The sequence below is a fragment of the Balaenoptera borealis genome (assembly GCF_965194805.1).
Source record: "Balaenoptera borealis genome assembly, chromosome: 13".
NCBI classification, from domain to species: Eukaryota; Metazoa; Chordata; class Mammalia; order Artiodactyla; family Balaenopteridae; genus Balaenoptera; species Balaenoptera borealis.
This window is the reverse complement of record NC_138870.1, coordinates 11,044,743-11,071,450: the sequence shown is the minus strand read 5'-3', so window position 1 is coordinate 11,071,450 and position 26,708 is coordinate 11,044,743. Positions and strand designations below refer to the sequence as shown.

Genomic DNA, 26,708 nt, shown 5'->3' with positions numbered 1-26,708 from the left:
CTACAGTCTCGGCCTCCAGCGTGCACACAGAGGAGGTAAGTGGGACTGAAGGGGCCATGCCCTCAGCTGTCAGCCTGGGTCACTCCAGCCAGCTGGCCTGGGAATAGCTGAAGGGGAGTAGAGCTAGGGGTATTCAGCTGCAAGGTACTTGTTTCCAAATGAATATGTGTGATGTTTTTCTAGACAACCCCAGGCAAGACATAGAGTTTGGTGCTAAACTCTCCAAAAAGTTAATTGAAGGCAGAGACCTTTTTGTAAAATTCTTTGACAGACTAAAACAGTGGGTATTTAACTGTAATGCGCTGCCTTGGATTGACTTGAATTAAAAGAAGGAAGAGTCATTAAAATGACTGGGAAAAATCATCTGCCCGTCTCCTTCGAGCAGTGCCTCATGTCTTGAATGATCAAATGGTCCATTAATGTTGACAACGCTTGTTCTGGAGCCTGCTATAACTGGAGTCCTAACCATCATGCAAACGTGGTCACATGCCCGATTTTTATGAAAAAGATTCTGCCTTAGCCCTCAAAAAGCCTTGGTGGAAATTACGACGTGAAAATTCATGAGTTTTCTGGAGCCCCTAAGTGAAGATGGTTCTCCTTTCCCAGCAGGATAGAGCTAGGATCATTTTGAGGGGTTGATAGTTTTGAGCTATTTCATTCAGTAGGTCCAGGTATCTTGATGTGGGAATCAGAGATATTATAGTGTCCTGCCCAAGACTACCCAACAGGGGTTCTTGAGGGTGCAGGTCAAGTTATGAAGTTATGTTTGTTCCTTTGTCTTTTACTTTTTTTTTTTTTTTTTTTTTTTTGCACGGGAACAAAAGACCATTCTTGTGAGGTCCACCTACAAGTCACCATGTATGAGCACTGCAGAGAGCCCACTGGGGACTATTACTTCCTCTGTGACACCACGGGAGCGTGGAGCACTGTTCTGGAGTCCCTGGCAGCCACTGGCATAGCAGTTACAGTTTTGCTGCTCCTGGCGTTTGTCTTCCTCATGAGAAGGGTTCAAGACTGCAGCCAGTGGAATGTCCTCCCCACGCAGTTCCTCTTCCTCCTGGGCGTGCTCGGGCTCTTCAGCCTTGCTTTTGCCTTCATCATCCAGCTCAATCAGCAGACCGCCCCCATCCGCTACTTTCTCTTTGGGGTCCTCTTTGCTCTCTGTTTCTCATGCCTCTTGGCTCATGCCTCCAACCTGGTGAAGCTGGTCTGGGGTCAAGTGTCCTCCTCTTGGACGACAATTCTGTGCATTGCTATTGGTGTCAGCCTGTTGCAGACGATCATCGCCACCGAGTATGTGACTCTCATCATGACCAGAGGTACGATGTTCATGGATATGACACCCTATCAACTCAACGTGGACTTCGTGGTCCTCCTGGTTTACGTCCTCTTCCTGATGGCCCTCACGTTCTTCGTCTCCAAAGCCACCTTCTGTGGGCCGTGTGAGAACTGGAAGCAGCACGGAAGGCTCATCTTCGTCACCGTGCTCATCTCCATCATCATCTGGGTGGCGTGGATCTCCATGCTCATGAGAGGCAACCCACAGCTCCAGCGGCAGCCCGAGTGGGACGACCCTGTCCTCTGCATCGCCCTGGTCACCAACGCGTGGGTTTTCCTGCTGCTGTACATCATACCGGAGCTGTGCTTTCTCTATAGATCGTGTCAGCAGGATTGCCCTCTGCAAGGCAATGCCTGCCCACTCCCAGTTTATGAATGCAGCTTCAGAGCGGAGAATCAGCAACTCTCAAGAGGTACTTTCCTGGGGAGCTTGGGGAGGCTCTCCCGTAAGAGAAGCAGGAGAAAAAACAGGGCAAGAGGATGAACCAAGAGAGAAAGAAAAGGGAATGGTCAGAATTTAGGTGGGTGACTACATACCTCAAGCCTGGAGATGGGGACACTCAGAGTCAAGGTTAAACTTTTCTGAAAATTCAGTTCCTCCGAAATACAGAGATTTATGGGGAGAGGCCAAGACAGAAATGACTCAAAGGCCCTAAATAGAAAGGGTGTGGCTCTGAGTATTCATGCTGGATAAAGAAAGGCACCCCCTATAAAATGAGTTAACCAGCCCCAAATTAGGCTTGGCCCATGCCATTGCATGACATACTATGCTAAGTGCAGATGTTTTGGCCATCAAGTGCAAAAGCAACCCTGGCACCAGTGGCTGACACTTTTCAAATTTAAGTCTCAAAGCCAACTTGCCCAAATATCATAACAGACTGATTTGTATGACTCATCCCCTCATTAGAGTCTCAAAGCCCAATAACTGCTGGATTCCTACTTTGTAAACCATTCACTCCTTGAAAGCCTTCGAGGTTTACAAAAAGTGACAGGATGAGCCATGAAGTCAGAATTCTGAGCAGAGTCTCAGATGTGTAATCATTAATAGAGATAAAGAACTTGCTTATGTGACATTTTCATAATAATTTCTGGGTCGGATTTGTATCCTTATATAAGACCAAGCCACCTGACTATATACTGTTAAAGAATAAAATATATTATCCATGATAACAAGGAGGCTTGGACCCCAATAACCTGGGGGGATTAGTGGCTAATTTCAGTTATCTGGAAATGTGTCAAAACTCATTAATCCCTTTCTGAAATATCTGGCCTATTATTCATAACCCAGTATCACAGTTCTACATCAAATTTTGTGTCTTAATAGGCATCTGATTTCTCACAGTGTATTTCTAATGTGCAAAGATGATGTTATTTTATATATTGTATAGCACACATTATGCTTACCAGGCTCAAAAAAATTAATAGAAGCTTTCCTTTTAAGTCATACACTTTTCTGAGCTGTAATCTATGGCTAATTACATACTCAAATTCAATCCTGTGCAGATGGAAGCATCTATTAATTCTTTTCAGTTCAGTTGACCACGAGTTGGAAATTGACACTACACATCCTTCTTTTAAGAGTTTTTCATTGCTTTTGATGATGTGAGGTTTGGGGCAGAATTGCAGAGTCGATCTTTCTTGAAACTACTTCTCATAGTTCTCACCGAAAAATAGGATAAAACTTCTTCTGTTTGCTTTGCTGCTGTTATGTTTCCAGGAAACAAAAGTCAGAGAGAGAGAGAGAAAGTTCTTAGAGTTTCATAATACCCAAAACCCACTGGGACTTGTAATGATCAATTTTCCATGCGCCCAAAAGACTAGGCAGGTGTTTAAAGTGTTCTAAGAAGTGTCTTAGTGGAAAAGCAAGAGCTTTCAAAAGCACAATGTTTCCTTATAACTATCCGTATTTCTGGAGCGTGGGTAGAATATCCATTTCTGCCAGTGAGAGTCATTAGCAACGTAGCTCAATATTTTGTGGCGGAAAAAAAATCGATAGTGTAGAAAAGAACATATAGATTGCTCTGCAAAACTAGGCAGAATAACCAGAAACTTAAGCTTAGAGAAGGAAATCAGAATTTAGGTCACCTAGAAAAAGTACAAATATCAAAAATTAGAAGGATGATTAAAATGCAAGAAAAAGTACAGGATGACACCTAGCTAGGAAACACGTACAAAGAGATACAAAATAAATAAGAGCCAGACCAGTACAGTATAATAACAATAACTCAAAAAATCCTAAGTGTTGCTGTAGGTCATGAGCTGACGGTGGGAGCGCAGCCCACGGCTGTCTGTTTTTGTTTGCTCAAGAAACAATCGTAGTGCTGTGTAAACAGACAAGTGGTCAGTTGGAACAATCCGGCCGTTGTTCTCAGCATCTGTCAGTCTCTGACAAGAATACCCATTTCAGCTCTGAGATCCACTGATGAGAAGTGTGGGAGAGGCTGGGTGGAAAACCACAGAGATGATGAAGGGGTTATAATGTCAGACCTACATGGAAAGGTTAGGACAGTGAAACTGAGATGGTAGTTCTTAAGCTTTATGTGCCTTTCTCTAAATTCTGTACTGAAACACAACATTTTGTACCAGTCCCTGAGGCGTGCATTTGTCATGTGACTCTTCTAATTTATAGCTATGACTCCTGTCACATAATTATTTGATTTACCGCTGGGTTGTGAGACCAGAATTATTCAGTTGAAAGAAGAGTCAGACAAGAGGGGATTAGCAGGGAATTTCACACGTATGAATACCTCTCTCCAAGAGGTTGTTGTCCTGCTTTCTGTCTCCAGCTAAAGACGAGGGGTAGAAATAGACTCAAATCGAAGCACAAAGCATTTAGATTAAATACAAAACTAAGAGTTGGTACACACTGAAATAGATCAGCAAAGCGGATTAAGGACTTCATTTCCTTGGAAGTCTTTCAAAAGATTAGTCTTTATCTCTTGGAATTGGCTTAGGAACTTAGTTCGAAGATATAAAAACATCTTGATGGAGAATGAAAATGCAATCAGGCGTATTACTACAAAACACCAAACAAATGGGTATAAATATTCTTTGCCCCATGTTATAAACGTGTTCCTTAAAAACTGTAGACTGATTGAACTTTTAAAATCAATTGCTCTTTTAACTGAGAATTTTAAATGTGATATAATTTGCAAAGACCTTAAATATAGAATATCAGCCATGAATCTTTGTTTATGAAGGGAAAGCTCCTGTTCTAATTATGGCCTGCTTTATCTGTTTTAGATGAATTAGAATATTGTTATATCAAGTTTGCTAAAAGCAAGACCCCCGTATATTTTAAAGGATCACGTAATTGTGGGCATTTTTTCTATCCTGTGTTTAAATATCTACAGACAAATCTAGTATGATTTTTTTGAAGGTATTATTAAGACAGAAATAATGAGGCTATGAAATGTAAAAATGGGTCAATGAATATCAAATGATGTAAAACGAGAGAAAAATGTTCTTGCAAACAGAGGTCCTTCAGATTGTTTTCCTTACAGCAAGTACCAGGCATACCAACTTTTGGCAAACATAGCCTTTTTTTGGACAATTCTCGACACTTTTTGCTTCAAGGTGCCCACCTTACTAGGAGAAACCAAATTTGGATGGTCCCAGGCAGTGTCATTTTTGTTTGTTCTTTCAGGGGGACAAAACTGAAAACCTCTCTTTGTAACCCTCTAGAGCTACAGGTCACAAAGAGCGAACTGGCGTAAAGTACAGAAGAAGCCGTGGGTCTGGGCAGGATTTGCTTGGTGTGAGGACAGACCAGGCAAGGATAATGACATTCTCTTTGTCATTATGCTTGGGTGACAAGGATAATGGGGCAGCAGAAAGGGTGCAGACCCTGTCCTCACATGCCCTGGCTTCGAGGCTCAGCTCTGCTTCTTACCAACGTTGAGACCCAACCAAGCTCCCCAACCTCTGGGAGCTCAGGCTCCTTGTAGTGAAATGATGGTCATAGTGTCCCTGGCCCCTCCAGGTATCAATGTAAGGTCTTACTTACTCAACTCGAATCCATACCAGGAGGTGGTGGCAGGATTAATAGAGAGAAACACTCGACTTTTTGGTAAATTCATGAACAATAACTCAAGCCGGAGAATTAGGCTTCTCTAATTTATGATCTGGTCTGATGAGACTATTGGAGGAACACGGGTTACCAAGGGGCTGAGTGGGAAGGAGTCTTGTTATGCTGCAAGGAACGAAGTTAAACCAAGGATTCAGTTCATTTCTGCTGAAAGAAGAATGTTTTATTTTCACAGGATTCAATCCCTCTAAAAAACACCAGTAGGAGGAGGATGTCAGAGCATCAATTATAACTATACCACCAACACCACCGCCAATAACAATATACAAAGGGAAGCACTATGGTGTTTTCTATATTTCATGTCCTATTCCAAGGGCTTTATAGATAGATACTGATAGATTTAATCTTCAAAGCAACTGTATGAGATAGATTGACTATTATGACCATCATGATTCCTCTTTTACTCCCATCAGGAAACAGAGGCAACAAAACGTTAAGGACCTTGGCCGCAGGTAACACAGCTAACAAGTGAGAGGGCAGAACAGTCCGTGCTGCAGCCACTAAGCAGGAACAAAATGACACGGCTACGTCCCAGACCATCAAATGACAACTAAGTATCGAGCAAGGACCTGGTCTAAGAGACAGACACAACTCCTGTCTTCACAGAGCAGCTTACAGGCTTGTTGAGGAGATAGATATTAAACAACCAAGTGTGGTTATTCTACAACAGTATAAAATGGTCTTTAGGGATTTTAAAAATTATGTCCAGTTTTTTTCTTTTCTTTTTTTTTTTTGGCCGCACGGCACGGCCTGCGGGATCTTAATTCCCAGATCAGGGGTCGAACCCATGTCCCCTGCAGTGGAAGTGCAGAGCCCGAACAACTGGACGGTCAGGGAATTCCCTATGTCCAGTTTTTAAAATTGAACCAAAGATTGCAGAGTATCAAGCCTAAAGGGACTTTAGAGATGACGTAGTGAAGGCCTCTTATTTTACTGCTGAAGACAGTGAGATGCCCAAGGTCACGAAGGTACAAAGACCCTGACCCCGTGCTAGGGCTCTTTCTGTAGAAAGCGATGATGAGCCTTCAGCCTCTTCAGTTACTAAACACAGATGTGCTTCTCCTGAGCACACAGGTGTGATCCCTATGCAACCTTCCTCAGAAGCTTTAAAAACACTCTTTTTAAAATCACAGATTAACACACACACACACACACACACACACACACACACAGCCTCAGCGGAGAATTCCTTTTTTAAAGGGTCAGGAGCCTCTTTGCAAACCATTGAGTCTCATAGTCCTCAGGTGCTGTTTCCAGGTGAATCCGTGACACTAAGCCAGCCCTTCTCTCCTTTGACTTTCAGCCCAAGACGGTGATGGAGCTGAGGAGGATGTAGCATTAACTGAATATGGTAACCCCAACTCAGCAGCAGGTAAATGTGCCCATCTGCATTCTCCAGGGAAGGACAGAGCAACTCACTCCTTCCCTAGGAGAGCAGTCAGTCTTCATCTCCAATGGCTGTACTGACCTGAGAGAGGAGAGGCAGGGCAGGGTCTTCCCTCCAGGCATGTGGAGCTTGAGCCATCCAGACTGAATCCACACCAGGGCAGTGCAATAAAGCTAAATCATGCCTTTGCCTCTGCAGGAGCCCCTCTCAATCCCCACCGCCACTGCCATCGACAGTATATTCTGGTGCAGGTGAATGTCCCTGAAGGAAAAGGCAGCTTGAAGGGTTTGTGTGAGGGTGAAGAGATGCAAGCTCACGGCTTGTTGCCTTGGGGACAACAGGGGATTATAAATATGTATGAGTGTCAGATCTGTTCTTATTATCAGTTGTCTAAATGTATCCTCTGGGCCACGCTGGCTGCCTCTCTGAGTCACTGTCTAGCTCCAGCAGCCCAGGCTGCCCCGAGAATCGGGCTGGGTCTGTCAGCATCAGCTGGACGCCCAGATGGGTGTACCAATTTTAATCCTTGCCTGCGAAAACAGAGGGACACTGCTGAGTAGGACTGGAAGTAACTTGCGTTTGTGCCATGACGACTTGAAGACACACAAATACGAACAGCTAAAAATACCACTTTGGGACACAATTGTTTTATTATGAGGATCAGAAGTCACTAAGATCCAAGAGGGAAAGCCATGCTCAGACTGTCTGTTCAATGAACTGTACCAGGCAACTCTAACTAGGTTAAACCCTCTGGTCTGTTATCTGAGAATTTGCCTTTTCCTGGAATGACACACAGACCAGGACACAGCTATATCATCTGCTGTAATTAATCCTCCAGAGGGCCTTTACACGATGAGAAAATCTTTACTATCCCCGCCAAGAATTTCTCGGATTACTTTCAATTTCCAGTAATCCTGCAAAAAGATTCTTGTTAATGGCTAAGAGGGAAGATGGTAAAGTAGTTGTGATATGGATAGGCTCAACATTTTTTTCCTTTTTTTTATTATCAAAGGATTAAATGATGGTGAAATGATAATATTTCAAGCATAGTTTTGGAGAGTATTATCCCCTATGTTGCCTCAGAAAGCTGATGATGGCATTTCTTCTTTTGCATACTGTTGATCCCACACAGGAGGATTTCATCCCTTGGGCTAAAGGAAGCCCTCAGCAAGATGCAGAATGATAAAGTCCGCAGGAAACATGAGTAGTGAAAACCCAGAAGATCATCCTACTGTAGCCCTGATGGGCCACTGGGAAGCCCACCTGTCAACAAAACATCGGCTCGTCCTTCCTTCCCTGACACCTAGTCCTCTCCATCCATCTGGACCCTTCATCAGGAGACTGCCCTTTCAAGCAGAATTACAATCTTGCTGGCCACCCTACCGTGACTATGTGTCTTTCTTCATTCTTTTTCTTTTTTTTTTTTTGGCTGCATTGGGTCGTAGTTGCACGCAGGATCTTTGTTCCAGCACGCGGGATCTTTGTTCCAGCGCTGGAGCTCAGTAGTTGTGGCACACAGGCTTAGTTGCCCCATGGCATGTGGGATCTTAGTTCCCCGACCAGGGATCGAACCCGCCTCCCCTGCATTGGAAGGCGGGTTCTTAACCACTGGACTACCAGGGGAGTCCCTCTTTCTTCATTCATGTAACTGAAAGATTCCCTTCCCCAGTAATGCTAGGACAAATTGGCATCTCTTACTAATGGGACCGAAAGACCTCAGTTTGATGAAATTATGGTCATGCTAATATGACAAATTATAGATGTCAGTAGCAACTTAGTACTGGATTACCCCTCTAGTCATTTTTATAAAGGGCCCCTAAATATGATTGACCCAGAATTTGCAATAAAAGTTATAGCAGAACCCTCAGGATCCCCACAATTGTGCATCTCGTGGGCTTGCAATCTGGCAGGTTTCTCCCATGATGTTAGCACCCTCATGACAGTGAGTACGGCAGCAGATGTGACTGAGGTCAATGACCTGCTTTGATGAACTAAAAACAGCAAAGGGAGAGCCACCCGAGTTGATGCTCGTAAAGGATTTCAGGTGTACATGAAAAGGAGAGTCCACCTGTCTTGATGTTTCTAATGCACTGATGCCTCTGCCCTAATTACTTTTCCTTCATCCCTCATGCAGCTTCCCATCCTTCCCAGTGGATATATACATCCTTAAGACCCATTTGTTAGATATAACAGGTATAACAGGACCAGAGTCAGAGGCGTGTTGCCCTAAGGATTTTTAGAGTCTAATTCAGCCTCCCACCTCGCAGATGAGAAAACAGAGCCTCGGAGAAATGGAATGACTTGTCCAAAGTCACACGGTAGTTTGTGTTGGGCCAGGTCTTCTGACTCTCAGGCCACTCCTCTCTCACCCTACGAGGCTTCTCCATGCCTGTATTTCTGTATTAACAAGTAAGGCGTGCACCCTTGAGAATCAAATGTGATATTTCAGACCAGTGAGTGCTGAGCGCCTGCTATGTGAAAACACTTTGAAAAGAAACTAAGATTCCATATATTGAAAAAAAGCCCTTTTAATGACCAGTGCACAGCATGGATGAGTATTTCCCGAGCACCTGCAAGGTACCAGGAATTGTTCTTGGACTCAGTCCTAGGCAGACAAGGCACACAATGCTGCTCTGACGGGGCTTACGTTTTTGGTGGGGGAGATAACACAATGCAGAGAATTTCAGGAACACCACTTCCTCTGTTATCAAGTCCAGACACATACTGCTCACAGCACAACAGGCCAATCAGTCCAGAGACAAAGTGTTGGGGCAAAGAACGGCAACTTTATTCGGAAAGTCAAAAAACCAAGAAGATGGAGGGCTAATGTCCTAAAGACCATCTTAACTCAGAATAGAATTCAGGCTTCTTTTATGCTAAGGGAAAAGGGGAAGCAAGAGGGTTCAAGATTAAAGGATAAAGGTGGATTGCAGGCTTCTTGGAGCCACCTGGCCTTCAAGGGAAGCATAACTTTGTTCTTCTGCTTGCTCACGTAGGCTGGATCACGAGGCTTCTGCAAAACTTCAAGTTGTTAGCAGTTATTTTTACTTTCCCATTCTTATCTCTGCTTAGTTGCAAGGTTTCCAGGCTGAAAGAGAACTTATCTATAAATAATAGCCATAACTAATCCAGATCCAGTCCGTGGGATAGAAACTTTCTTCAGGAGTTTAATGAACTATTTGGGTACAAGCAACATTTCTCTAATGTTTAACTCTTGATGTGCAAGGCTAAAGTAATGGAATACACAGGCTAAAGAATGAGAGAGGCAGTTTCAACATGGTGTTAGTTCTGTTCTTCCTCTGTTACACCTCCTTTTACAGACAAGGAAAGGGACTTGCCCAGGATAATATGGCTTGTTAGGGGAAGAACCAACTAGAATCCAGGTTCCCAGCTGCTGTTCAAGGGCTCACCCTCTACACAATGTTCCAGCGATTTCATATATTTTTCTGCTGCACTCAGATTACCTGCTCCTTTTTCAAATCTGTGCCCTGAGCAATGTTCTCAGCACAAGCAAGCACCTAGGTGAACGACCAAAGAGTTTGACCTTCTGCCCTTATTGGTAATAAAAAAATAGAAAATGTTTAAACATTAAGACTCTGACCTACTGATTAGGTGGCATACTATTCAACAAACCACATAAGAAACCTAATGTGAGAGAGAACAGCAAGCCATGCAAACTTCCGTCTGCTCTGGAGGGAAAACATCATCACTGATCTCCTAGTTTTTATCCCCAAAATGATGACAATGACACCTTCAACATAATTTTGTTCTGTTCAGTTTTGTAGGTGAGAGGTGTTTAAGTCAGCTGACAAATGTCAATAAACCTATTAAAGTCATATAGGATGGCTAATATTGTTTCCCAAAATGTTTTCCCTAAAATCAGTAAAGGTAAAATTGAACCTCTTTGTACCAAATTGCCTCCGAGGTTTATAGCACAATTTTATCAAATTTTGGACCGTGCATTAATACTAGTTAGATTTGGGGGATTGTAAGGTTGCAAAGTATCTCCTTCAGGCTGTTTCAAGAATGGAGTTGTAAGGTTACATGTGGGAGGAGGGAGCGAAAACTCTCTCCGGGAACCCACAACAGCCGCCAGCTTCATGGAGATGGAATACTGTCAGGTGTTGGGTGGACCCTGTTGTCTCCTGCCCCAGCCCCACAATCCCCCTCAGCCACTTTGATACTTTCCTCACTATTTCCTTTTGTGGTATCTTCACATGTCCATCCACCCACTAGCCGCTGACTTATTCTCTCCCCATATGTCATAATTCAGATTCCTGAGAGGGAGTCTGCTTGGTCCAGCTGATCACCATTGTCTCTGATTGGGTACTCCTTTGCCTTGGCCAGCCTCTTCATTTACATTCAGCCTGTGGATTGGCTGCCCTTGGATCCAGTACCCACCATTGGTCCATTCAGCTATGTGTGGCTTGGTCTTGCGGTGCAGACTTGATTGTATATGTCTGCTCCCTCAGTGAGATGCTGTGGGCAGGGAATTATCCTCTGGGCAGCTAGGGAAGGTATAGCATGCACGATGAGTGACCTACTCCGGAGAGATTAATCCAGGAAAATATAATTTTATGAAATTATAGAATATTTTAGTGAAAATACCAATTCATTTCTTTTGAGTTTATGCAGCAATTCATGTAAAGCTAAAAACCTCAATAGTCTTCTAAGTTGGGATCCATGAGGAACCACTTAAAAGAATAGATAAAACTATTTATGGGGCTTCCCTGGTGATGCAGTGGTTGCGAATCCACCTGCCAATGAGGGGGGCACTGGTTCGAGCCCTGGTCTGGGAAGATCCCACATGCCACGGAGCAACTAAGCCCGTGTGCCACAGCTGCTGAGCCTGCGCTGTGGAGCCCGTAAGCCACAACTACTGAGCCCGCGAGGCACAACTACTGAAGCCCATGCACCTGGGGCCCGTGCTCTGCAACAAGAGAAGCCACCGCAATGAGAAGCCCGCACACTGCAACAAAGAGTAGCCCCCGCTCGCCGCAACTGGAGAGAGCCCATGCACAGCAGTGAAGACCAAACTCAGTCAAAAGTAAGTAAATAAAATAAATAAATTTTTTAAAAACTATTTATGATACACATATTATACTCAATTACTCAATTACTCAATTCAACATGGAGTATCTGAAGATCTAAACTCATTTACTGAATGCAAAAGCTGTTTACTCACTTAAGCATTTTAGATCATCCTCTTCTGATTTTATTTTTCTGATTTTATTCATTTACCAAAAGAAAGGGTATCAATGAAAAAATTCATTACAAAATACCTTCCTGCTGGAGGGAATTCCCTGGTGGTCCAGTAGTTAGAACTCCACGCTTCCACTGCAGGGGGCCCGGGTCCAATCTCTGGTCAGGGAACTAAGATCCTGCATGCCACGCGGTGTGGCCAAAAAAATTAATTAAATAAATAAATAAAATAAGATAAAATAAAATAAAATGCCTTCCTGGTAGAGCATGGCTGGTTTGCTCAGTAGAGCATGGTGCTAATGAAATACCTGCCCAGGTGGAATTAATATATCCTTCATCTTGATGAATTTTTTCCTGATCCAGAGGATCAAAGATTTGTTTCTCTCTACATTAAATTCCATGATCTCTCCATAAGCTTAAAGGGTCTTTTACTTATGCCTTATTTCAACCTGTGGTCTGGTCAGGTTCAAGTTTCCTCATTCTCTCTACCCATTATTCCTTCTTATTTCTTCTTTTAAACAAATGCTCCCTTTTCCTAGGATTATATCTACTTCACATTGGCCAGATTCATGCCTTCTTATCCTTCTTTTCCTCCTTCCACAATCAGTTCCGAATCTACCTTTTCCCAGAAACTTTCTCTGATGACATGGAGACACAGGGCTGTCACACACCAACTTATGGCAGAATAAAAGTCTCTTTTTTTCTTCAAACTCAGATGGTAAACAAGATACTTCTGTAGCATCTTTCTCTGAATAAGTCTAATCATCTATTTCAAAAGTACACAATTCATGAGAAATAAACTAGAAAATCTTGTTTTTTCTTCCTTGGTACAAAAGCCTCTGTATTTTGCGTCTGAAAGAAGTGCTTCTCAGTTAACATTAAATGGGAGTGAACATCCTTAACTTCTGAGAAGTCAAGCTTGACATCTGAGTAAAGAAAAACTTTTTCTTGTTGTCTTTCTTAAAAAAATATTTGTTTATTTACTTACTTATTTTGGCTGCGTTGGGTCTTAGTTGCGGCACGCGGGATCTTTCGTTGTGGCGCAAGGGCTCTTCGCTTTGTTGCGATACATGAGCTTCTACTTGTGGCACGTGGGCTTAGTTGCCCTGTGGCATGTGGGATCCTAGTTTCCCAACCAGGGATCAAACCAGCGTCCCCTGCATTGCAGGACAGATTCTCAACCACTGGACCACGACGGAAGTCCCCAGGAGTTGTTTAAAATGTCTTAATGGCTAAGACCAGTTTTAAGCCGCTGGTCTCCAGTGAGAGATCATGTTGCTACTCTTCAAAGATAGATTAGTTAGAATTATGTTTGCATTTTAACATATATCAGAACTTATTTATTCAAAGGACTTCAAAGTGACTACCTCAGGAGGCATAAAGATCACCATTACTTAAAGCATTATTAGAATGCCTTTCCTGGACTGCCTTCAAGAATGTCTCAAGGGGCTTCCCTGCTGGTGCAGTGGTTACGAATCCACCTGCCAATGCAGAGGACATGGGTTCGAGTCCTGGTCCGGGAAGATCCCACATGCCGCGGAGCAACTAAGCCCGTGCGCCACAACTACTGAGCCTGCGTGCTAGAGCCCACGAGCCACAACTACTGAGCCCGCGAGCCACAACTACTGAAGCCCACAAGCCTAGAGCCTGTGCTCCACAACAAGAGAAGCCACGACAGTGAGAAGCCCATGCACCACAATGAAGAGTAGCCCCCGCTCGCCACAACTAGAGAAAGCCGGCATGCAGCAACAAAGACCCAGTGCAGCCAATAAATAAATAATAAATAAATAAATTTATTTTAAAAAAAAATAATGTCTCAGGAAAATCAGAGGGATTGGGTTGCTAGGATGGTCAAACTGTCAGATCAGAGAGGTGAGTTCAAGGATGAATTTCTACTACTGATCTCATCCATCACTCAAAGAATTACCAAGTACACTTTGGAAATACCATCTGCTATCTTTCTGGATTTTTTTGTTTAATATTTATGCATAGGCAAGGTACACACTTGCAAGGCATGTTGTTATTTTGCAGATGAAGAAATTGAGGATCAGGGAGATTAAGCCACTTGACCAAGGTTTTAGATAGTAAGAACCCAATTCTGGCCACGCCACGCAGCATGTGGGATCTAGTTCCCCAACCAGGGATCAAACCCGGGCCCCCTGCACTGGGAGCGTGGAGTCTTAACCACTGGACTGCCAGGGAAGTCCCTGGATTTTTCTAAAGATAGTGAAACTATTAGAACTTGAACCATATTTAGGATGTGGTTAAATCAAGTCTGGGTTTGGAAAAGAGTCCTCTGGGCAGACTTTTTTTTAATGTGAAAATTTAGAGGATTATATTGACTTTTCTACGTTCTTAGAGAAACCCAATTCACATCTAAATGTTTGATTTTGATCTGAGATTTATTCACATTTTTACACATAAATTCTTTAATTGGAGGTTAACGTAATTTTTCATTTCAACAGGATTTTCACATGATTACAGTCACAAATTCTGGAGTCACAAGTTCTGTGTCATCACAGGATTCAAGATAAACTAAACTGGTAGGAATTTCAGTTGCCATCCATTACTGTCCACTAACTGTAGGATAATGGAGTCTATGCTGTGAAGCAGAAGAGAAGAAGCTATCCATTTTAAAAGGTGTGAAACACAGACAAAGAAAAGATACAAATATGGCATTGCATATATATTTCCATTTATAGAACCGACACTTCTTAACTGTAACATGTTCTTTATATGATATAAACGCACTAAGGGAGCACATTGTGCTTTTAAAATTCCTTTTTGAAATTCACCCCTTAATTATTGTTATTAGGAGTTGAAGGCTTTGTACATCTTCCACCTGCGTATAAGGAGGGGGGCTGGGCTTTTTAAAATATATGCTACAAAGGGAACGTTTGGATGTAGTTTCCACCTGGACTTTATCTGCATGCAGAAGAAACTTGTATAGACTTCATCTTCAACTCATTTTTAAATTCCTTAATGTCTAATTCAGTGGCATCATTCCCAAGGCAATTTGTTTCTGGAAAAACTGAGCTTTCCAATTTTTGTTTTGAATATATAGCTGATTCAGACTGAAAGAATGTTTTCTGTGGTTCTGTTCTTATTAGGGGTTTGTTTTAAAAGCAAATGAAAATCTATGGAAAAGAAATGAGAAGATACCTATAGCAGGAGGAGATCTTAGAACATAAAGATTTGGGTTGACTGGTGCATTAGGCTAATAATAATGCGTTTTTATTTTTTAGCATCTTACAATTTACAAATAGTTTTCACATCCACTGTCTATCTCATTTGATCTACTGGATGGATTAGACAATTTATTTATTTATTTATTCTTAAGATACAAAGAATCTAAAACTGCCCTTGGGCCACCATCACTCGGCTGTTTTGTACAATGCAATCTGAACTATAAAATAAACTAGACACATACCTCCAAAGAATCCTTATTTATGGACAGAGATGTCACTGAAAGGTTTCCAAAAAAGACTGTGCTTTAGCTATAGTTGTTATTGCCATGTCCTGCTGTTGATAATGCATTTTTGTGAAGGCCAAAACAACTGGTAGAAATGGCTATTTAGGAAATAAGAAAAGTCAGTCCATTTTATGGAAAATGTCAGCTCTGGGAGTCAGCAGTGCTATTTGCCAAATGTTTCCAAACTCTCCTGCCGTCCAGGCCCATGGTAGGATGGCACTTTTTGTCCCTTTTGAGGTTGGGTGGGACCACGACATTAATTCTGGCCAATAAGTCGGAGCAGAAATGATGTCATTTCCAAAGCTGATTCCAGGCAGAAGCAATTAATTGTTGGTCCAACAAGGTCAAGAACTTTTTTCCTCCACCGTGTGGCAAGCAGAGCTTCAAACAGTGGCTGCTGCATCCATCTGGGTTCCATGATGAACATACGGCGTGAGCAAGAAATAGAACTTTCTTATTGTAAGCCGCCCAGATTTGGGGTTGTTACCTCCGCCTGCCCAGCCCAGCCTGACTGACTGTCGTAGCCACTGAACAAATTGTCTGGTACCTTAACGTAAAACAAGGAGGTACTTGTCTGAATATTTTACTTTACCACTTGTTCTTCCAGTGTTCTACAAAGGCATCCTTAGATTAAAGAAAAACGATCCTGAATTTAACTGATATAGGCCAGACCTCTCTGCCAGGCATATGGCTTTACAGCTGTTCACATAATTACACTTCACTGGGACAGCTGCCGTCATAAAAGCATGCAGAGGGCAAGGTGGTAACTTAGAGTCACTCTGTCTCAGAGACCGAGGGCAAGAAAGACTTCCCAATAGAGGTCAAAGCTTGAGCTCTGTCTTACATGGGAGGTAGGTAGGAATTCATGGGGCAGATGATGTTGGGAATGATACTCTGAGCAGCCGCTAACAGGGCGTCTTTGTTTAAGTTAGAAAAACGTGCCCCCTCTGGGTGGATGAATCAGAACGCATGCCCGCAGCCCCCAGGGATGCAGCCTATGCTAAGGGCACGGAGCTTGGTAAGCAGAGCAAGGCTGAATTCCAACCCCACTCACCATCTCAGCCAGGTGTCTTGGTGCAGTGCAGAAATCAACAACAACCATGCAACTGACTGCAATGACCCAGATTTGCAGGGCAGAAAACATGTCAGTGCAAAGGCATAGCTGCAAAGAAAACCAAGGCGTATTGGAGAACTGCAAGGCATTCATTATTGCCAGAGCAGAAACACACAAAGCGGAAAGCAGTAAGAGATGAGGTTGGAGAACTGGGGTTCCTCGGCTCACACCGGGCTTATATCCCAAAAGCAGGAATCTGGATGTGGGTGTGAAGGACACGGAAAGGAGCGGCCGTTCAGCCTGGAAGCTGGGGCAGAGGCATGTGTACCCCTGAGCACGCTTATCAACAAATCCTCCCACATTTTGAACCTAATGGAAAAAGTTAACAAAAGCTCTCCAGTCAAAAAAAATCTAGAGCCCTTCATTGCACAGTCTGTTTACACGCCTTTGTCAACCCTCATAAACCCCCTGGGAGGGACCTGACAGGCACACCAGCCGGGGAACCGCAGCCTGATTGGAAAAAATTGTTCCTGTTGCGAAATAACGCAGGGTCGTGAAACAAACAAACCGTGACAGCCTGTTTTTTATAAAATGTCTCTGTGTTGTTGATCATGGACTTTTTGCACTAATTTTGGTTCTTTTAAATATTGTAATTTATCTTGATGACTGAGGGTTTTGGCGCTCCCTTGAATTTTGTGCCCGAGGTAAGAGCTCCGCTCTCCCCACCCTGGCCCCAGCCCTGCGGATGGACCAGATTTGCCTGGTGGGAAAGGGTGGGACAGCGGCTGGAGAGGGAACCCTGGCTGATGTTAGAATTACTTAGGAAGTTTTAAGAGCTCTCCATGGCCTGACCTCACCACAGACCAATTTAAATCAGAATTTCTGGGAGTGGAGCCCAGGCATGGGTATGTGCTTAAATCTTTCCAGATGATTCTGTTTTGCAGCCAGGCTTGCAAACCACTGCGGTTAAACAGATATTTAGGTTTCGATGTACAGAATGAGGAAGAGGAAGGTGCCAGGATCCTGACCTGGGTAACTCGGCGGAGGAGTTTGTAAAAGAGGTGACCCCAGGTGGAGGGTCCAGGAGGAGAAACAGATCTGGAAATGGAGAGGGCAGCAGATGAGTTGTGTTGAACCGGTTGAGTTGGAAGTGGAAATGCACAGTCATCTGAATCCAAGGCTGTGGAGTTCCACCAGAAACAGAGAGAGAGTTTCGGGAATGAGCTTAGAGGTGGAGGCGGGTGTTGTGAGAGGAGATGTGCTTTTACGGGGAGCATGAGGAAAGGGCCCCAGAACGCCTAGTGGTGGAGAAGCCTGCTCCATCCCTAAGGGGATTCCCTCCTGATGCCGTTGCTTCCATAGCCACTTCCACCTTTAACACTGGGGGGTCTCCACCAAGATCCCTCCAGCGACGGAACCGGAGCCCTGTTTGCAGAATCACACTATAGCTCCAAAACAAGAGAGCAGACGGAGAGTCTTCCTCTGGATTTGAGTTCAAAGGTGGGGAAGGCAGCTGCTGGGGCTTGCCTGGAAGATTGGGGAATTAGAAAATGAGGACAAATGTAGCTAACTCTCCAACGCCTTTCCCCAAACCTGCCCAATCAGAAGAATCATCTGGGACACTTGTTACAAATATAACTTCTCATACCTGGATCCGGACCTACTAAATCAGGACCTCCAGAGAGGGCCCTAGGACTCTGCCTTTTTAACAAGTTCCCATGTGACTCTTAAGATAGCATGAGTTTGGGAAGTGCTGCTCTGCTGACAAGAGAAGGCTTCCTCTTTGCTCTGGTTTGGAGCAAAGTCTGCCTGGGCTTTTCCAATTTGGCCCGAGAAGGCAGAAAGTGACTGGCTTGATATGGCATAATCAATGGAAAGATTTTATGAGTCAGTCCTGTCCCTAGGAACATTCAGCGTCCAGGTTGCATCTTCTTCTCTCCCCTTGTCCCGTGTAATGTTCAGCTCACTCCGACCCCACGCCTGCCACATCCCTGCTGACCCTCGCCCACTCCCATCCAGTCCCAACCCAGGACACACTCACCCAGTTTTCCTAAGAGAAAATGTTGCCAGAAGCAGCTTACTGCCTTGAGATTTAGGAAGATAAATCCTTTCCGAGCCTCTTTGCTGACACTCTCATCTATTTCCAGTTTGGTTTATACAGTCTGAAAGGTCCTTGTTCATCCATTTTGTTCTAGTCAGTTTAGAAAAGGAATGCACTTGAAAAGAAAAAGATTGCCATCGCTCTTGGCGGGGCTCGGGAAGGGGGAATCAATCTAAAATGCTTCTTTGATTTTTGCCTTGGGGGCTGCTTTTCTCTTTTCTCATATTTGAAGTTTGTTCTTATGTAGTTCTCCTAGGAAACAGCACTTTCCCAAGCTTGACAAAGAAAAGCCTCAGGGAAATAAAACTTGGACGTGATGAAATGCACTCAGCCCAAAAAATAAAGAATTTCCTTTCCTTCCTCCAAGGCTCAGGGTTGTGAATAGCTTTTATCACATTGGAGTTAAGTGTTCTTGTAAGGAAACAAACAAAAAAATCGGATGGTTGATCAGCTGAAATTCATCACAATTATTTAAAGATAAATGACACCGAAGACACCAGAGCAAACAAGAGGGAATCTGACCGTGGTGCTCTCTGTGGGAGGTGCCATAATCCTAATTAGCCTGTGACAAACAAAAGAATTACCTTTCTCCCCCAAAATTTATTGGTTCCTGCAATAAATTCGCCTACCTGCTGCAGGCACTGTGCTAGGCCCTGGGGCTACAGGAGGAAACAAAACAATTTTCTGTCTTTCTAAAACATTCAGAATAGTGGGAGAAACGCAAGTAAACCAACACAGAAATGTAATTGCAAATTATAAGTGCTCTGAAGCAAACAGGCTGATGACTCGGAAGACCAGCTGCTAGGGGAGACCAGCATTAAATAGACTGGAGGTGGGAGGCCTCATTAAGGAGGTGACATTTGAGCTGAGATGCAAATGTTGTGAAGGGGAAGAGCTGCAGCGGCGGGGGCAGGGAGACTCCAGTGAGAGGCGTGTAGAGCTGGACCCCCTCGAGGGAAGAACTGATGGAGAAACTTGTCTCAGAAATGAGTGATTGAAACATTAAGAACTCGGGGCCTTCCCTGGCGGTCCAGTGGTTAAGACTCCACGCCCCCACTGCAGGGGGCACAGGTTCGATCCCTGGTCGGGGAACTAAGATCCCGCATGCTGTGCGGCACGGCCGGGAATAAAGACACAGAACTACTAGACAATGGACTTGAGGATATGGGGAGGGGGAAGGGCAAGCTGGGCCGAAGTGAGAGAGTGGCATGGACGTATATACACTACCAAACGTAAAATAGACAGCTAGTGGGAAGCAGCCGCATAGCACAGGGAGATCAGCTCGGTGCTTTGTGGCCACCTAGAGGGGCGGGATAGGGAGGGTGGGAGGGAGGGAGACGCAAGAGGGAAGAGGTATGGGAACATATCAGTATATGTATAACTGATGCACTTTGTTATAAAGCAGAAACTAACACACCATTGTAAAGCAATTATACTCCAATAAGGATGTTAAAAAAAAAAAAAAACTTATTTCCAAGTCAGAAAAAAAAAAAAAAGAGAACTCTACCCGGAAGGGTCAGAACCAGACAGGAGAGAGGCATTGAGTGGAATGGATGACAAGGGTGGCAAAATACTGATTCCCTAGGCACTGGGGCAGCAGGCAGGGTTTGGGGAGACCAGAGACCCAGACTGGCTATGTGGGACAACGCACAGCAGTGTCTATTTACCCCTGTGTGCCTTAAATTATTTGCACCACTTCTAAGTGCCCCAGTAGGTGAACTGATTAGAAGGCGCTACTTAAGGCGTTAGGCCCAAACCGAACCATCTCGTGAAAACCTACTTGGGATTAACCTCGACTAGGTATTTAGGTTATATGCTCAAATTTCTTCGCTGTATATGGAAAGGTTTTTTCAGACTGGAATGCATTTCTGGCTGATGGGACACTCTGAGAAAAGCAGGGGTCTGGGAAGCTGGAGCAAGTGGGGGAATGCCGTCTGGTTGTGACCCAACCCTTAGGGTACGTGAGATTGTGGAGACCGAGGTCCCAGGGATGGGTCATGCGCCCTGAGTAAGGGACAGTGGTTGGCATGCATCCCTTCTCAGCTACGCGCTCAGCAACCTTCTGATCTGCTACTGATTTGAATGGAAATATGTTTTCTTTGGCGTGATAACATGTACGCATACAGGCAGCGGCCGGGATCAAGGATAATCGTTTCGTCACGCCTGTGGGAAGGGCTCTCCGTGCCTTACGGTTCCATCTGATCTGTGGCTATAGGCAAGGGTAGATATGTGTATTGCCAGGGGGAGGGCTGGGGGCTGGCGTGCGCATGTGCTTACACAGGCGGACACCTCACACACGTACTGGGATTTCAGAGACTCCCACAGGCCGCTGGAAAACGTATTTGCAGAGCATGAAAACTCTTCCATTTATCCCTTTTGTGGGCTTGATAAAGAACAATTTTTTTTTTCTTTTTAAACCAAGGCCAATTTTTTTTTTTTTTTTTTTTTTGGCCATGCCATGTGGCTTGCGGGATCTTAGTTCCCCGACCAGGGATCAAACCCAGGCCTTGGTGAAAGTCCTAACCATCCTAACCACTGGACCCCCAGGGTATTCCCAAGAACTCTTTTTCCCCCATCCTCTTGTTTTCTCCTAAAATTAAATGCAAAACACACACACGCACGCACGCATACGCCCCAGTGACCTGGGGAAAATAAACGGGTTCCGGTTTGGTGTGTCACTGCCTCCAGGTGTGGTGTGTCAGGAAAAGGAGGGGACAGAGGCCCCAGCCAGTGCCTTTGAAGGGGGTGGGGAGGGGAGGGGGGAGGGGAGGGGGGAGGGAGGGTCAAGGCAATCAGAAGAACCACATGCCGGGGTCTGTGCCTTCAGAGGCTGCTTCTCCTCACACCGTCCCCCTCTTCCATGATTCAGGGAACTTCTGGGAACTTAGAGGGAAAAATAGCCATTCTTCATAGGAGGTTCTGTGATGAGGTCAAACCCATCTGCCCAATATCACAGACAGTTCGTGACACTCTGGGAACTGGAACTTAATGTTTTCCTGAATTTCTGATTCTTAAGTCCTTAACTTGTATTTCACCTTACAATGCTTTTTTCTTCATTATTTTGCCATTATTTGGTTGATGTTACAACCCTTCCTCCTGCCTTTCAACCCTCTCTCCCCATCTCCTCACCCCGACTCCCACACTTTCTCCTCTCTCCACAGCCCTGGTCCTCCCCCTCCCCTCTCCTCCCCCTTCCTCCTCCTCTTCTTCTTCTTCTCCTCCTCCTCCTCCTCCTTCTCCTCCCCCTCCCCTCCCCCTCCCCCGCCCCTCCTCCTCCTCCTCCTTTTCCTCCTTCTTCTTCTTCTTCTTCTTCTTCCTCTTCTTCCTCTTCTTCTTCTTCTTTCCTTCTCCTTCTCCTTCTTCTCTCTCTCTGTCTCTGTCTCTCTCTCTCTCTCGACTAGCTAAGTACAATCAGATGCTCCCTCTGACCCTCATCCTGGTTCCCAAGTGTTCACAGACTTCATGGGCTCATGACTCAGAGGACTAAGCTCATGCTGTCCAAGTGCAACCCACAAGCCTTTTTGATTTTGCTGAGCAATACAAATCATAGCATTCTTATGCCATGAATCACCCTTGAAGAACAACAGGGACTAGTAGTTTTTGGACTTAAGACATAGTAGCTTTTGAGTAAAGAACTAAATCAGGCAATATTTCAGGCATGGAGTGCATGTACCCGAGGCAAGGGGTAGGGGCACACTGGTTTTTATAAAGTTCAAGTATTGTTGCAAAGGATTCTACATCATCATCATCATGTCCACAGTAATGCAAAATTAAATATAGCACAGACTCTATTCACAAGGCACCTTCCATTCTAAAGCAAGGCTATGAAGAAAGGTTCTGTAAAATACAACTACCAGCCAGGGGATGGATTAAGACACCCAATAATAACACTTACTAAAAGGTGAGGGCACCAAGAACAACAATGCGGCAAGTAGAAGTCCAGAGCCCTGAGGGTTACAAGACTCCCTGAGGTTATCTAGTCCAGCCTCATTCCTAACACAGAATTCCCCACATCATCCTCAGCAGAGCACCCTTGACCTTGAACACTTCTAGCAAGAGATAACCCACCACTTCACAGGCAGCTCTTCTGGGATCCATCTCCCTCGAATTTCTAACCCTGGAGCCGTCTGCTGTGCCGTCATGATTACAGGTAGCTGAGGCAGGCTGCAGCTGTGCATAGGAGATCCAGAGGTGGCCCTCCAGCTTTGACTCCCAGCCCTCCCACTTGGCAACTGTGTCACCTTGGACACTAGTTAACCTCTTCATGCTTCCATTTCTTGCAGCTGTTAAATAAAGGGAGATGATGATCATAATAACTCATATGGTTTTTATAAGTATTAAATTATATGAAACAAGTAAAGCACTTAAATGGAGCCTGGCATAGAGGAAGCACACAATAAATGTTAGCTGTGATGATGGTCATACACACTGCAAAGTCTTCTCCTTTCCAGATGAAATATCTCCAATACCATCAACCATGCTGTATATCAAGTAGTTCTAAAAATAGCTCCTCCGTTAGAAGCTCCTCCATTACGGTGAGATGCACAGGAATGGATTTAATATTCTGATGCGGTATAACCTGCCCCAAGTTCAGTGGGAATAACACCTGCCTTGACCCAGACTTCACAATGGTATCAGTGCTGCCTTCGATTGAGTTGGCTTTTTGCCTGCTTGGTCCTTATCAGTCTATTCTATTTCCAAGATTTTGGATCATCTTTACTATCATTATTCTGAATTCTTTTTCAGGTAGACTGCCTATTTCCTCTTCATTTGTTAGGTCTGGTGTGTTTTGACCCTGCTCCTTCACCTGCTGTGTGTTTTTTTGTCTTCTCATTTTGCTTATCTTACTGTGTTTGGGGTCTCCTTTTCACAGGCTGCAGGTTCCTAGTTCCCGTTGTTTTTGGTATCTGTCCCCAGTGGCTAAGGTTGGTTCAGTGGGTTGTGTAGGCTTCCTGGTGGAGGGGACTAGTGCCTGTGTTCTGGTGGATGAGGTTGGATCTTATCAGTCTAATAAACACCTAAAACTACTAGGTCTTTTTCATAAAACCTGCGGTCGAACCAAGCCTTTCCAACCTATACTTATGTAATTTATTTTGGAGGCATGAATACATTTACATCTATTAAACTAAATTCTTGGTCTGGGATCTTTATTCCAGTCTACTGCACTACATTTGTATTCTGGTTTTATTATTCAGTCTTTCCTAATTTTGTGTCATGTGCAAAATTTGAGAAATATGCTTTATTTTTATCCAAATGGTCAATAAAAATGTTATCCAAACAGATCCAAAAACAGAGCCCTGTGGGACACCACTAGAGACCTCCAGCTAATAAATGACCTTTTCTTGGATGTTTGACTTATGACTCCACCTAACTCTATGATCATTAGGCCTGCCTTTTTCATGAAGATAGCTTGTTCATAAAGATATCATGCTAGACGCAAACTATTATATATAGAATGGATAAACAACAAGGTCCTACTGTATAGCACAGGGAACCACATTCAGTATCCTGTGGTAAACCATAATGGAAAAGAATATGAAGACGAATATATAGATGTATAATTGAATCACGTTGCTGTGCAGCAGAAATTAACACAGCATTGTAAATCAACTATACTTCAATAAAAAAATTTTTTTAAAGATACCGGCTAAAACAATGTATGCTTTTACTATTTCAATTTCTTGTGGGTAAAAAAATAGTTGATCTGGAATTATTCCTTCTTAAGAGAAAGGAAGTAGCTTTACATAATCACAGGGTATGGTGCTAACTTCTACCACCATGTCCCAGAGCTCAGGGCATAGCTACATGGGTTTCTCAGAGCTTTTTAAATTGAGTTGATAAAAATCCAGCAGGTTTGGTAGATCATATTATGGAAGGGGATCTGACTCAAAGCAGCTGGTAACCAAATTTCATTAAAGTTTCATCTTCTTTTCTGTTGAAGATCATGGTTCGATCTGGTGCTTGAGATCCACTACACACACAACAGCTCCTTGCAAAGTTTTCCTGAGGACTGCCTCTGAAATCTGCCCTCAGAAACCGCAGAGGGCGGTGATCATTTTGTAATGAATAAAAATATGGAATCACTATGTCGCACGCCTGAGACAAATATATTGTAAGTCAATTATATTTCCATTTGAAAAAAAGAAAAAGAAATCGCATAGAGAGTGAGAGATTACCAAGGGTATCTATAGCTCCAGGCCAAGGAAAAGAACAGGGGCTGGGTATGGGTTTTTGACACAGGCTGGGACTCAAGGAAGTGGAACGATTATTACAGCAACTGGGAAGATGAACTCTTGCTTTCGCTTGCAGCCCCTCCTTTGACAGAAGGAGGCTCGTGTGGCTTGGAGGTTGCGGAGGAGTGACCTGGGGTGACCCAGAAAATGTCAGTCCTCACCCGGTCCCTCTCCCCACAGCTTCCATGCCCGGGGGAGGGGTGCCTGGAGGAGAAATCGGGGGGCAGGAAAGGCATCTGGGGAGGCAAAGGAAGATTAGAGGAGAGCTTAAAATATATGCTGACCACAGTCATTTTGTCTGATTCTTTCCTCAAACACCCCCTTTGGAAAAAAAAGTGTCTAAAATGGACCACACAAGTGTTGACAGTAGAAGGAGCACAGTACCAGAAATCTGAGCCCAGTTGTGTTAAGTCCTTCAGGCCTGAATTCCCTCCTCTGTAAAATGAGGGCTGTGGTCACCAGCTAAGGAAGCTCTGTGACCTTCTCAAACGCTAACGTTTTAGGCAGCGGAGTGTCCCACTCTGAAGGGTCAGGGAAGTGGTGGTAATCAGGAGGTTGCAGGAATCAGGGTCAGGCACCCATCCTCTGCCACACACTCTGCATACCTGGAAAACCTGAAGCCAAGGAGGCAAAGCATCATCTGCCCCGATGGAAGGGATGCCAGAAAATGACCACAGGTGGACCACAGAATTTCCAAAGGCAGCTGGCTATACCCTGGAGGCCGAGCTCCCAGATCCGGGATCTCAGCGATCGATCGACACCTGAGAAAGATTTTTCTGAAGCTGCCACCTCCAGTTCTAAAGTAATCCCATGTTTCAGGTTGGGGCTGGAACAGTGGCAAACCTGCAAACCCGGTAGCAACAGGAGGAAGTGGACAAGGAGGGAAAGATTGGCGGGGCGCAGTTCAGTTCTCAGGGCCGATGACAAGTCCAGAAATGACGGGAGAAAGCCCAGAATGCGTGGGGCGGGAATTTCACTGCTGCATTCCCGGGGCCAGACTGTACTCTTGGTTTTGGCAAACTTTCCCTGACAAAAGCCAATGTTCTCACCACATAAACACTCTTCGACATTAATAACAACAGCCTATGAGACCAATACCTGTAAAGATGCCAGGTTGCATGCAGATGAGCTGGAAATACCTTGGAGCGTTTCACAAAAATGAGACACAAGGCAGTGAAGCTCTGGGAAAGGAGACGGAGCGTGGCTTCTTTAAAGACGCTGGGAGGGGCGATGCAAACAGCTCACACGTTTGAGCCTTTTAAAATGGGACGCGTTTGCCTCAAGCCAGCTGAGTAGCTGCCGCCCTGCCTCGTACCGTTCACGGAAGAGCAGCTGTGGACTTACGCTGAGTCCCTGAGGGCCGATACCTGAGGTGTCACCGCCATCCAGTGGAACCAGGGGGGATGGCCGCTGTGGACGGCCTCAGCCTCAAGTGAGAGGCAGAGACGACACTCGGGTCTATTTCTCAACCGACAGTGAAAGATGAGGGGAAGGTCGTTGAGCTTCATTTCATTATCACCCATTTAGTTACAAGGAGATGCCGTTCCGGTTTCCAGCCATCAATCAACTGGCGTCACTCAAGGACCAGGCTGGGCTAAATTTGCACATTCTATTTCAGCCCAGGTGGCGATGGAGACTTACAGGAGGGCTTTGAAACCCTCTTCTCCAGTAGCATAGCGATTCTCAGATTCCCAAACCTCCCGTCCCTGAGATGTCCCTATTTTAATAAAAGCGTTTCATTATGTCCAGAAGACAGAGACCTGAAGTCAGGTTAGCATGGGCGGGGGGGAGAGGGGTGACAAGTGCTATTTGAATGGGCAGCATTCTTCTGCCA

At 44.5% G+C, this 26,708-nt stretch overlaps 2 protein-coding genes and 1 long non-coding RNA gene across 4 annotated transcripts in view; 2 read left to right on the top strand and 1 right to left on the bottom strand.

The window, feature by feature from the left end:
• The window catches only part of HEBP1 (heme binding protein 1), a 48,296-nt gene extending 40,096 nt beyond the window's left edge, over positions 1-8,200 (top strand). The window contains exon 4 of one of the 2 annotated variants that reach the window (XM_082348897.1): positions 7,945-8,200. In XM_082348897.1, the coding sequence (XP_082205023.1) occupies positions 7,945-8,020 (76 nt within the window). In that variant the 3' untranslated portion in view covers positions 8,021-8,200. Of the gene's footprint in view, positions 1-6,728; positions 6,777-7,944 lie in introns of those variants that run through there. The other variant, XM_082348895.1, reaches the window with a different exon arrangement.
• GPRC5D (G protein-coupled receptor class C group 5 member D) lies at positions 22-6,700 on the top strand. The gene is given in 3 exon segments (XM_082348865.1): positions 22-35; positions 825-1,759; positions 1,761-6,700. Coding segments are annotated over 2 exon segments (1,002 nt in total). The 5' UTR covers positions 22-35; positions 825-856; the 3' UTR covers positions 1,860-6,700.
• Positions 8,201-8,209: 9 nt separating the features above from the next.
• Positions 8,210-12,959, bottom strand: LOC309608617. The gene is made up of 2 exons (XR_014233006.1): positions 12,095-12,959; positions 8,210-11,320 (listed from the first exon to the last, which is right to left on the bottom strand). It is a non-coding gene; the product is annotated as an uncharacterized lncRNA (long non-coding RNA).
• Positions 12,960-26,708: the final 13,749 nt, after the last annotated feature.